This window comes from Corvus cornix, chromosome 18 (assembly GCF_000738735.6).
Source record: "Corvus cornix cornix isolate S_Up_H32 chromosome 18, ASM73873v5, whole genome shotgun sequence".
NCBI classification, from domain to species: Eukaryota; Metazoa; Chordata; class Aves; order Passeriformes; family Corvidae; genus Corvus; species Corvus cornix.
In genome coordinates, this window is record NC_046347.1 from 4,813,725 (window position 1) to 4,827,154 (window position 13,430).

A 13,430-nucleotide genomic window follows, 5' to 3' on the forward strand; every position below is an offset into this window, starting at 1 on the left:
AGAGTCAGGGACTTAGAGAACAGAGTGTTTCTGAACTCATTTGTCACCGAGCTGTTTTTCCCACCTCAGCTTTGCTGAAGATGCCCAGGCTCGCAAAGCCAGTGAGTTCCCAAGAGCTGAACTCTCATTAAGTCACCCTCAGTATTGTCTCTGCAGCAGGCCTGGAGCACACAGGCTGCTATTCCAGATTTTACATCTGGTCTCACGTTACGTATGTGACAAAGCTGCTTTACTGCTGACTTGCCTCATCTCTACAAGAACTGGCTGGAATCATCACCTGGCCTCATCCCAAAAGCCTAATGCCTGAAAAGCAGGGTGCAGCCTCTACTTACTCATCTCCTTCTGGGCAGATTCCCGTGGTCTCGTCATACTTGGTGCAGTAAATGTCAGGGCTGTAGTTGAAGGTCCCGTCGCGGCGGCGGATGGACCTGCGCCGGCGCTGGTTGACAAAGTGCCAGTGGAAGCAGGTGTAGGGCCGGTGCTGAGTGCACTTGTGCTGCACGAAGAGAGGGCACTGCTCCGTGCGGAACTCCTTCAGGTACCTGTGGGAACCGGGACGTGAGCACCGGGATGCTGGGCAGGGGCAAGATCCAGTCACCCTGCAGAGCCCCGAGCTGCGTCCATCACAGAGATGTCTGCTGTCTTTCCACACCCTCCCTGCTTCCCCCTCCCAGGATGGAGGCTGGGAGCTGCTGGTGTTTGTAATGGCAAGATATCCATTACACACAGGAATGTAACGAGAGCTGAAATCACTTTCTGTCGGGATCGTTTTGAAGAGGCTTTTCATGAGCTTAGGAAAGAGTCTGTGAGAAAATAGAACTCTTAAGTACCTTTCTATCCATTTCTATATCTGTGACCTATCTGGGCAAAAACGGGTTTCCTTCCTATATGTTTAAAAAAAAAAAACAACAGAAAAAAACCCCAAATAAAATACACTTCTTTGAGCCACATTTAAAGCTTCAAGTTACTGAGAAAGAAAGATTTTTAAAAGACTATTTCATGCCTCGTCCTCCAGGTTTAGCTCTGCTTTGTCAGTAGATGGTCAATTACGAAATAAAAATTAATCAATTTCTCTCTTGCAATCATATGAATTCAGGGCTCAGTCTTGAAAAGTGAGATAACTATCCTCAAACTCCCACATGTTTATGTTGCTTTAATTTTAATATGTAATTCCCTTAAAGTACATGGCTTCTTTTATCCTGAGAACTAAAGAAGTCACAAGCTTTTATTTGTGACACTAATAACAGTCTCTAAACCCAGATTGTAGAGGATTACAAAATGGTTTAGATCAACATAATGATCTGACTGTGATCTGTGTGTAGGTGCTTACAAAATCCACGCTGCTGAAACCCACGGGCTGCCCTGTATTGACAGGGAACATCCAAACAGCTCCCACAGCTCAGACCCGAATCCCAGCAGGTTCGGTCTTGGAGACACACCCAGGAAAAAGGCAGAAAACCCAGAGCATTCTGGTCTCTTATGTTTAGAGGTCAGTGTAAGTAGTGAGGACCAAGATTTGTAGGTCAAAATAAAAATGCGAGTATTCTGCTGGAAGCAACAGGGTGATATAACAGCAGATTCGGACTCATTTTAAACTGCGCGTGTACTCCGAGGCAACAAAAAGGAGTGTAGGAATTTGTCTAACATTCATTCCCATGTCAGACAGTCTTTATCTCCTGCTTCTAAACAAATGGAAAGATGTCTGATGCCCAAAGATGTGTTTACAGATAATATCACAATGCTAGGCTCATTCTGAAAGCAACATCTGTAAATAAAGCCTCCTTTCCTCCTTACCCCGGCTGAGGAGAAAGCCTCAGGAAAATGCAGATTCAACTGAAGTGGTTTTATTTGTTTGCTGTGAAGAGGGAGTATCAGTGGCAAGAGCTTTCCTACATTGGATTTTGCAAGCATGAAAGGATAAAAGCTCTTCTCTTCTTCAGCCTCTAAATACGTGAGATTTGCAGGTTCCACTGCTTGGAATCTACGAATGCCCGGGGCTGGAAGCCTCTGCAGCCGGCTGTAAGCCCTTCTCTACCCAAGCCCATCTGTCCCCTGCAATCCAGAGTGGCTGGAACAGTATCTGCACTGGGGCCCAAGGCTTAACAGCAGAAAAACCAGAGCCAGCTGCAGAAACAGGTCTGCTTGGCGTAGGTGAGGGCTAACAACATCACTTTGCTCCTTTTCCCAATTCCAGCTCCATTCAAATGGAGATCCCTATTTCAGCCACACCAGCAATTCATCTGGAAGCTGAAAAGCTGCGGTAAATTCATCCGTTCTTGAAAAGCCTTCTAAGTTGTTGGACCAAGTAGCTGTAGAAGGTGGAATGCCACAGATCATTTTATCTTACCAGCACACTAGGAAGACTTGGAACAAAAATGACTGCAACAACATTTTGGTTAGAAAGCAAATTAAGTAACCTTAAGCAGGACGATGCTGTCCACAGACAATACAATCACCAACTAGTCGATTCCACTCACACAGCTCCCCGGACACCTCAGAGACACGAGGTTTGTGTTACTCCCATTTTACACATGGACAAACTGCAATGCAGCTGGCTACGAGCCCCAGCCAGTATCATACAGCAATCAGAATCCCAGACAGAAACCAAGAGCATTTTAACTCCTCCATCCTCACCCAGCGCCAGGCTTAAGTTCAAGAACAGCATCCTGAACCTCCTCAATGGTCCAGAAACTAAGGGGAGATACCAGGCTTACACAACCTTGGTATCAAGCCCAGCACTCCAGATTTGTGATACGCCCAAATGAAACACTTAAAAATCCCAGAATTTAGTAACTCCACAATCAGCTGAGCTGTAGCTGCTCCCCTTTAGCAGGGAAGTTTAAAAATGTACACAGTGACTAGGGAGTTCGGTCTCTAGTGTCTCAATTGCTGCTGAAGAGTATTTGAAAATTAATTGCATTTCATGATTGGCTAAACTCCCTGGAGAAACATTATAATAAATGTAAATGAGAGATAATTACATAAGTAAATGGTTCACCTGAAAAGTGTTTAACACCTAACTTGCTTCATCAGAAAGTCATCCTTTAATGCTCTCTATTAAATAAACAATGTCTCACTCTTAATTTCAAAGCAAGTCCTGCAAACAGGTACCAGTGAGCTCCACAGACATTAACTGTGCACAGTCACCTCTGCAACAGACCCAACAGAGGAAAGGAGAGTTGTCACATTAACTCAGTCATTTCAAGCCTTTCAATCACTGCTTTGGGTTTTCCTTTTTTCCAAGCCACTACAGTGTTTTAAATCACCCTCTTCCACAATAGCCTGAATGGTAAATTGCCTTACAGCCCTTTATTTTCTTGATCCATGAAGTGAGTTTTGGCTCCTCTGGGAGAACACAGACCACTCAACCAGCCACTTTGTATTAAAATAAATAAAAGGCATGTAAACCACATGTGTTTTGGGAACACAGAGAGGATACAGAGCCTGCACCACCGCAATGTGATGTCTCACAAAGCAGAAAGCCATTAATATTTCAGGAACCTCTTTGCAAAGGCTCTAAACAAAATGCAGAGAACACTGTCATGACAGATCCTTCTGGTGTCAATGGTCTCTCTAATGTTTTTTTTTCCAGAACAGCTGAAAAAAGGAATTTTGGAATGACCCTCGAAGCTGAAAATATGTTGAAAACTGGTACACATTTCACAGCATGTCAGCCAAACGCTGTGTCTGTACAGGAAGAGGAAATCCAGCAACGATAACCTGCATTTCTCAACTCCTCTCAGGAAACTCTACAGCCCTCACATGAGGGGCAGAAGAATTATTACCCCTATTTTATATTGGAGCTACCTCCATATTTATTTGGTTAAAAAAAAAAAAAAGTGAGTAGATGTTGTACCTTCATACCCATGTAATTTTTAAAAAGTGGAAAGCACATAGCACTGTCTTCTGATACAACATTAACATCAACAGCAACACCCAGATTCCTGGAGGAAACGTTATCATTTATGAGCCCTAGTAAACAAAGACAAATGCAATTCTAAACAAATAGGACAAGACTGGCCAGAACAATGCAGATCAAAGTCCCCAGGCTGAGCTGAACTTGCTGTCAAACAGGATGGAGGCTACTGGAAATGAAAGTTTTTTTCCCTAGGAAGACAAGAGGAGAGGTTCTTGTAGTTTGAGGAACTCCCGGAGACCAACAGGAGCAGCAAAGCATTAGAAAAACCCCAATGTTACTTTGCTGAAATTCCACTTCCTCTGGGATGAGGGAAGGGGCAGTGATTATTCTGCAATAATTTATATTAGTGGGGAGCTGCTCACTGTCTTTAATTGCCAGCAGCAGCTCGACTCTCCAGGGCAGGGCAGCAAGTGTTTACCTCTGCAGCTTGGAATTGCAGGAGTTCCCCCTCTGCCCTGGAGGAACGGAACAGGAACCTGCTCTGGGAGCTGCAGGGAAAAAGATGAGTGGAGTGGGGGAAGAAGAAAAAAAATTCAAACCTAGAAAGAAGGAGGGGAAAAAAGCAAACAAAGAGAGAACCCAAGAAGAAATTCTAATCCAGAAGTTTCATTTTTATTCTCCACAATTGCAGCCATGTCCTGGTCCCCTCCTTGCCTGCTGGTGCAGAGATCTCTCATTTTTCTGCAGCTGTTCTGGTTCACATTGGTGTGCTCAAGCAGCTCGGTATGAGAGAATTCCTGCATCCATCCTGCTTCCAGGGCTGCAGCTTCCTGTCAAACTTGACCCAAGTCACACATGCAGTGGAGTGAGCTCAATTCAGGAAAATGTGCTGGTAGTGCACAGCTGAGCTCCAAATTCCTCATAAAAGCCTTAACCCAAAGCTCCCAGAAATCACTGGAAGATGCACACTGATGCCAAGACAGTCTTGGCTTTGTAACAGTGGGATCAGGAAGACTGGGGAGAGAAACAATATCAAGGAGCAAGGAAATGAAAAGATTAAAACCAATTCCTCCAAACTCTTGTGGCTTCTGTGATGCAAAGCCAGGCTCTGCTTTGCTTCCAACACCCCTTGCACTGTTTGAAATCCTTACATAGGTCCCAAGACAAGCTCCTCTCCTTTGCAGCCCTTCTTGCTCTTCCAGGTCAACCCCCTTTCTGCCAAAATTCCTCTTGGGCCCAAAGAGAGGCTCACAAACAGGACCTGAACCTCCTGCAGCAGAATGACACCAGGGAGAAAGCCATCAGATAATTGTCTGGCTAATCCAGACTAGGACACGGTCTGCAAATGTAGGGCAGTAGTGAGATCTAACACCACCACCATCTACATTCCACACACGGGTGGGCGTGTGTTTACACCCCTGAAACTGTGCTGTGGCACCTCAAGAAAGGCCTGTGCTGAGAGGTTGTAGCAGCACTGCTTGTCTGGTGTCACACCAGTGTAAACTACGAGCAGCTTTTACACCAGGTCCTCACTCAGGGCACAGCCACTGTCACTGGGGCTCCGTCCCTGCAGCTGCTCCCAGGTCACAACAAACCAACCCAGAGGAGACAGCCCAGGCCTGGGTCATTTCTGTAAAGTCCAGCCTGCTGTGGGCACTTCACTTTATTATTAGCATTAATATTAGAAATTACTAGTTCAGGGCTGTACAGAGATTCTCAGCCACTGTACAAAAGAGCCCACAGAGGCAAATCTAACAACAAATCTACAAATTAATTTTTAGGCTGTGTGTTTTATCTTGGGTTTTGGTCTGGAGTTTTTTTTCTGTTTTGCTCTGGTTTTTTTCTTCAAACCAAGTCTTACTTTTCTGATAAGATTTCACATATCAGGAAGAAAATGCTCTTCTGCCATTACCATTTATTTTAGTAGTGTCTGTCTTCTCTCCAAGTATCACACTGGCAAAAATGCCATTTCACTGGCACAAAAGTACATGGGAATGCTGGGGACATTTGCTGGCATTTTTATATCAGTCATGTCCTGCTGTTTCAGACAGGACTGCATGAGGCCATGGACCTCTCTGTAAAGTCTCAGGTGGTCCTAGTTCACATCCTTCCTGAAAAATGCAGTCTGACTGAGAGGTCACTGCTTGCAGCTGCTCATCAGCTTTCCTTCTCTGGAAGCTCTGAGTGGCACTGATCTGTCCAGACAGCAGGATGGAGAAAGTGTTCCTAATTCAGGTTAGGGGAAAAAAAAAAAAAAAAAAGCAAGCATATATGTATATATGTGTGTATATATGTGAGTGTATATATGTATATGTATATATATCCCACCAGCTTCACTTAAAAATTTAAATTAGTGGTTTGAGCTAACACAGATAAAATTATCTGAAGCAAACCAGGCTGTGCTTATCCAACAGACTGTCTGCTCAGTAGACAGCACTGCAAAACCCAGGAGAAAATATCTAACTATAGATATTGATATTTCTAATTCAATAATGCTTATCTTTTGGAAATTATTTTCAAAACTGCTATTTTCTTCTTAAGCTCAAAGAGCTGCCCCAACACAAGAGGAAAAGAGCTGTCCATATTAAATCAGCTCTCTAAATTCATTTCACCCTCATAGAATTATATTGCAAAAGATGATATCAGACACACTTTAAGTAAGAAACCCATGACTCAATTATTTTCTTTTACTGAACTGTGGTATTCCAATTGAAATGAGTCAGTGGTGCATGACAGAATCTACTTATTCCAACAGGATACTCAATAAAAATCCTACTAATGCACCTTTCATTTAACATATTACTGATAGAGAAAACCCATGATATGCAGCTCTGACATTGCTCAGGAGTTTTTGCTCTTGGGGCAAGGGAGGTGTTTCAGAATAGGCAAGGAAAAAACAGAGTCAGAGAATAGGACTGTTCCGAAATAATTCAGAGAGTTTGATACCAGCACTCACACAATGTCTTAGAAAATGCTGGCATTTCAATCCAAAGCTTCCTGACAGGGAACAGAACCTTCAACTCCCAAGATTTCTTGGAATTTGGGAGGGAAGATGTGAAACAATCTGACTTCATGGGAGTTGTAGTTCCTTGTTCAAGTGGAGCAAATCCCTGAACCAGCAGCTGCAGACCACCAGCAGCCTGGTTTACAACGCTGCAATGCTTAGTGTCCTTCCAGTACGAGCAGAAGTCAAGACAAGTCTGTTTCAATATTTTTTTACTGACCGGCAGATGTAATTTAATATTGAAACAGAGCCTCATATGAATCAATGTTGAATGTGAAACAATAACAAACAATTTTAGTAGCAATCCTGAAAGCTTTAATCATAATTTCAGGGAAAATTCTGATCAAGTTCTACCAGAAATCCATGTTAGGGCATGTTTTGGGTTGAAAGGGACATTAAAGATCATCTATTTCCAACCTCTTTCAGGGATGCTCACCCACTAGATGAGGTCTCTCAGCTACTGTGGCTCACCAATACTGGCTATTTCCCCTTTTTCCACATTTAACAGTATTTAGAAAAATAACCTCATAGACCTGGCCAAGCCCTCACACTTCACACACCAAGCTTTTTGCACACACCATGCACCACTTGGCACAAAAGGCAAACATCTCTCTCAGGACATCTCCACAACCATCAGTCCATCTGCCTTTCCATACCCTCAGCAGCCAGGTGCACTTCTGTAAACCTTGAAAAGATTAGAAAGCATTTAAATCTCAAAGAAAAATATATGGATCACTTTATAAAAACAAAAGGCTGACCGTGAATGTGGGGAAGGAGAAAAGGATGAGGAAAAAGTTTCAGTAAGCTCACATCTGTCAAGAAGATAGACTTCACATGCCTCAGTGTTTTCTTTATCACCTAAATAAATTGAACCATCAACTGGAAAAAGGTCACACAGCAGACAGCAGTGTGTGATTTTAAAGCTGTTAGATTTCCCCTCCTCCATTAGAGCTTGACAATAACGTCAGTCTAAGGGCAAGTAAAGAAAGTGAGAGTTGGAGAGACTTATTACAGATGCATGGAGTTGGGTTTGTTTGGTTGTGGAGCTTTTTTGTTTTAAGACTTCATATAACTCACTGTGTACCTCAGTGGTCAAAATGACAACTGCTCACATCCATAACCATGGCTCCCCCAGTTTTTGTTGCAGAAATAGGTAGGCAGCACTCAAATCTTCCTTTTTCGAGGCATCTGAATGATTTAGCAAGCAAAGTTGAGCTGGATGCTTCCAAATAAATGGAAACGCAGAGCGTGTACCGCAGAAGGTAAACTACAAACTGCTAGATTACAGAAAACTGGGGATAACACACCAAAATGCACAATAATCATATTCAACAGTAACCTGATCCCTACTGGAGCTCCATTTCTGGATTTCAAAGGAGATCACAGGCTGGACAAGAACACAGCGAATTCATTTCGGGCGCGACGAATGAATTATGTACTACCAATACTTCACAGATAACTGAGTGACTGCAAAAGTTCAGGCTAAAAATAACACGTGTTGGCAACTATCAGAAACAATCAGGATGTTTTTCAATTAAAAGGAAAACGTCAGGAAAACAGTTGTGCCTTGGCTACACTGAAAAACTAAGGGAAAACAGAGAAGCACTACTGTGTAGTGCCAGCCCATCATAGGAAGACAGACTTACACCAGCTTCAGGCAAAACATTGTTTGGTTTCCACAGTTATAGCAAAAATGGCTTTGTTTGGAGAGAAATGCCATGCTGCAGCTAAGAGGCTCACCAACACTGTCCTGATAAGGAACAAAAATCAAGGCTTTCAACCTGGAGTTAACTCAATAAAATGCACATTTCTCACATTTGTGAGCAGCCAAGACATGAGCTGCTCGAGTCACAACTGTGTTCCTGTCTGTGGGTGTCGGGGAAGAGGTGCTTGCTCAGACTTCCTGGGAGCTGTGCATCCCCTTGCTTGGCACCCCTCGAGTTGTGTCACTCAAAACCTGACAAATAAAGCAATTTGAGTAATTTTTTGGCAGTGTGCTGTCTTTAAAAAGCAGGCACTTGTTGCGTCAGCAGACCATGAAATGTATATAACCAAGTCATACCAATAAAATCCATTTCAAACGCAACTGTTTGTTTACACAGAGCTTTCACCTTTTTAATTAAAACAACCCAAGCACTGGCAAAGGCAAACACTTAATGGCACTACACTTCAGAGGCATTTCCTTAAAAGCCATTCACCAAGATCCAGAATTCTGCATAAAGCCTTGAGCTTACATTTACATTTCCTTGAGTTAGTTCTCCTTCTTTCCCCAAATTACTTGGCCATGAATATGTACTAGACATGACCTCAAAATTAACTCAATATTTAGGCAGTTCATGCAATGTTTTAAACACACAGCCTATTTTTCCAAGTTTAAATGACATATTTGCAATTTGACACCACTAGTTTATGTAAACTGTGCCTAAAGCACATTTCTCTGTTTTCAAACATGGATCACCCCAATGGAGACAACCCTCAGCCCTCTCTGGGTTGGTTTTTGCTCCACAAACCATTTAGTTGTCATTAATCCTTCCCTATGACACCTGTGTAAGTGCTGAGTCTATGAAAACAGGATCATATGGAAATAATTATTTTTCAGTAACGTGAGTTGAGCCTGTTGCAGGGAAAACACTGGAGCTCACTGCATCCACACAGCTGCACACTGCTGATGGTCTGTACGTGCTTTAGCTGTCAGCACAATATATCAACATATGCTTAAATATGAGCAGTTAAATATTTTACTGCTAATTACATCACAAAAACATCCATTCCCAGGCTTATCTATTATGGTCATTTATTCAGCTTATAGGCAGATAAATTTTCTCTCTTATATTAACTCACATATTAACTTATATTATCCCATCTCTTATGGATGGGGTAGACAATACCTCTTTATCTCAGTGTTAGCATTCGTAGCCTCAGAAAGGTAGAGCCCAAGGAAGGTTAACACACACCAGGTTTGGTACAATAAATAAAAGTCTGAATAACACCCTGATGTCCTGTGCTGTAAAAATTCAAGTTCCAGTTTCCAGTAAAGCTTTTTTTCCACACTGTACTTCTCTCACCACCGATTCAAGCACTAACAAAGCCTACCCAGGGCTTACAACTGCAGAAACACCAGGGAAGGCTGGGAACAGGGCTGGGCTGTTTGAAAACTTGTGTTACTCACTCTGCTAGTTCCCTAAAACAAAACATCCCACATGCAAGAATTCATAATGGCCAATTCAGAAAAATATTATTTCCATACAAGCCATTCCACAGCTCAGGCTTTCAGCTGCAGATTGTTAGCATGCAAATGTTGAGCATTTTTAGCCAGCTAAGCCTCAACATCGTGTCTCAAGAGAGGTGCTTTGGAAACACAGCACAGTAGCCTTCCCTCTCCTGGCCATGCCAAGACCCTCCTGATTTAACAGACAGCTCATAGATCAACTGCAGCCCCACACTTAGAACACTTTTAAGACAGAACATGAGCTGTTTGAAAGGCTGTATTTACACAGGACCAAAACCAGACAACCAAAGCTCCACGTGACATGACAGGTCTATAGTGCTCTCACCCAGCCCAATCTACATTGGAAATGAAACAGCATCTGCTTCTTCTCAGGTTAAACACCAACCAGATTTGCAGCAGCCTCTTTGGAAAGGCTTTCATTTGTGAACAGACATTTTCTGCTGTGAGTTTGAAACAAAACACGGTGATTATCTAACAAGCATGAACCTGCATCCATAACACATGTGCCAGCACAAAGATAAAAGCCGACCTTTACTGGTAGATTTTGAAGAATCAATGTCAACCATTCAATCGATTTTCTTTTCCGCTCAGCACTCAAATCAGACTTCATCTGTGCCTGCTGTGGCCCAGTGGACTCTTTCAACACTCCACAAGGCAGGCACATGTCTGAATAAAAGTCCTGCACACTCTGGTGTCCAAAGAAGCACCACTGCAGGTTAACACCAGCTCTCCTCCAAGGGGAAAGCAGGCAAACCCCAGGCTATGCCACAACTTCTCACTTCCCCCTTCCCACTTTGACTAATCAATACATGGATAAAACTGGTGGCACTCTCATGATATTTTAAATGTGCAAACAATATTTTTTTTTGTTGCTGTAAAGCTGCACAGTTGTCCTCAGGCATCTGCTGTTTGTATTTCTGCTATGACAGTAGCAGTCAAGTGCCATCAATGAAAACTCACGGTCTATTGAAAACTTTAGAGGAGAAAAAAAATCACCTCTGAGCACACTGGGTGTGGACTGACAGCTTCTTTTTGAGCTGTGGTGACATTCTGAAGACAAAGGATAACAAATAATACTGACTTTAATTCTTTTTCTTGAATTAAATTTTTGAATTTTAAAATCATAGAATGGCCTGAGTTGAAAACGACCTTAGAGATCATCCAGTACCAACCCCAAAATTCTAGTTCCAAGTTCATCCAGAATAGTTTCAAAAAACTAATTCCCTTTCCATATGGCAATGACTGCATATTAATCAAAACAAATTCTAGGCATACAGTGATAAAAAGTCATCCCACCCTAATTTCTTAGCTTCACTTAACAGTGCCATCAGTCTAAGGAAGGCAGTATATGCTCACTGAAATGGATTTGCCATTTTGACCAACAGATAGTCAGAGATGGTATGAGACTTTTCTTGTCTGACCACAAATTCAGTGCAAGTTTCTTTTCTACCACTGTTCTGACATCTTAATTCAATTAAATGTCTCTGACTTCTAACAAGAGATAAGAATCAGGCCAGTATTGAGCATTTCAGTGATCTGGCTCTTTTATTGCCATCACTGCACTTTAGCATTTAAAATTGCTTAAAATATCTCTTTCAAATAAGACCTAGAGCTTTCCTTGTTGTAACAATCACCTCCTAAACTTGAATGAACACTACAGCAGGATGAGGGTCTGTGAGTCAGAAGCCAGCCTGCACCAGAGCTAAGGAGAGAAGGAATTGTTGGTATTCATTTCAAGGGAACATTCATTCCAACTGATATTTCAAATGTCAAGCTGGTATTAACTGCATCAAGCACTGATCAAAATACACAAGACAAGAGATTGCTGAGAAAATCATCACAAGCATCTAAATTGGCTGTCAGCACTAGGAGGAGTTTGGAAAGGTACAAGCCTTTAGCCTCCCTATGCATCCTTCTGCTGAGGCTCTGTATTTTTGATGCCCTGATATAAAAGACAAACTCTCTCTCAATAAATTAGAGGGAAAGAAGGTAGCTAAGAAACAGCACTTGCTCCACAGCCTGCTGACACGTGACCACCCATTAATTTAGGACACTGGGGGGGAATTGCTGGCTGGCTCTGTGCACACACAGCTTTCAGCAACAGCTCTGTACCTGATTTGCAAGTGATGTGCTGAACACTACAGAAAGTTTATAGAGTACATAAATTCTTTATAAGATAGAAGCTGCTGTGATTTACTCCCTCTTATAATTCACAATTCCATCAAAACCCAGTTTAAAGAAGAAACTGACACAGTATTAAAAATCAATGACAATTAGACCAAAAAAAAAATCTTAGCTGAACTGATGTAGGCAACTCTTAAGCAAAGGGACCAGATAACTTCTCACCATCTCTTTCAGCCTATTTGTGCTGCTTTCAAAAAAGATTTATGAAGTTTTTAAACGCAGAAAGTTAATGAAAGGAACAAAACCTCTCCTCAGCATCCTCTGAAAGTGAACGTGGCTCCTCATGTCTGACAAGCAGGTTCTCACGAGCTTCAACACAGCAATTAAAGACAGTATTGCCTCTTTATTTTGCTCCTCTCTTGGAAATTACAGCTCCTTTAACAAGGACCACAGAAGGGCCGTGCCCCTGCCCAGGCTCAGCCGGGTGCATTAACACAGTCCCCAGTGACAGCTCATGCTAATATGCCACACAGTAAGTGTGATTAACTGATGTCCTGACACATTCCCTCCTGCCACGCTGTCACAGGGGCAGAGACATCCAGCAAGCAGCCAGGCAGGGATGCTGGAACGCACTGCGGGAAGGTTTTCCCAAGGACACTGGTCAGACCCCTTGGAAGAAAAAGGCTGAGTGTTTCAGCTGCTCCTCGAAGTTCGTAAAACCTTATTCTGGAAGAAGAATAGATCTGAAGACAATAAAATGTTAAATTCCAACAGAATTTTCCTTAAAATAAAGCCAGGCAATATAAAAAACACAGACAATACATAAACTTACAAAATGAGAAAAACTGGTATAATGGGAAACACTGAGCTCTGAGGTTCTCAGGATCACAGAATAAACGGAACCAGAAGGGACCCACAGAATCACCAGGTCCTAGATTTTCTAAAACAATGATTAACTTTAATTTTGCCTCCCATGCCACAAAAAACTATCCTATGTGCTAATGTAAGCAACATATAACCATCAACATAATACATTTCATTACATTAAAAATTAAAAAAACATCTTCCACATTAGAACAATTCCGCACCATTGAATCCCTCTCCTCTTTCAGAGTTTTGGATTTTTGGAACACCAAACCTTGCCAGACCAAAACTAATTCTGAAAACGTCACAGCAGTACACAAAGCTTTTTACTCTGCAAAATATTGATGTGA

General features: G+C 42.3%; 1 protein-coding gene across 5 annotated transcripts in view; it reads right to left on the reverse strand.

Annotated features, from left to right (window-relative positions):
• The window catches only part of UNK (unk zinc finger), a 45,125-nt gene that overhangs the window by 26,031 nt on the left and 5,664 nt on the right, over positions 1 to 13,430 (reverse strand). For all 5 annotated transcript variants that reach the window (XM_039562306.1, XM_039562308.1, XM_039562309.1 and 2 more), the window contains exon 2: positions 333 to 542. In XM_039562306.1, the coding sequence (XP_039418240.1) occupies positions 333 to 542 (210 nt within the window). The remainder of the gene's footprint in view (positions 1 to 332; positions 543 to 13,430) is intronic.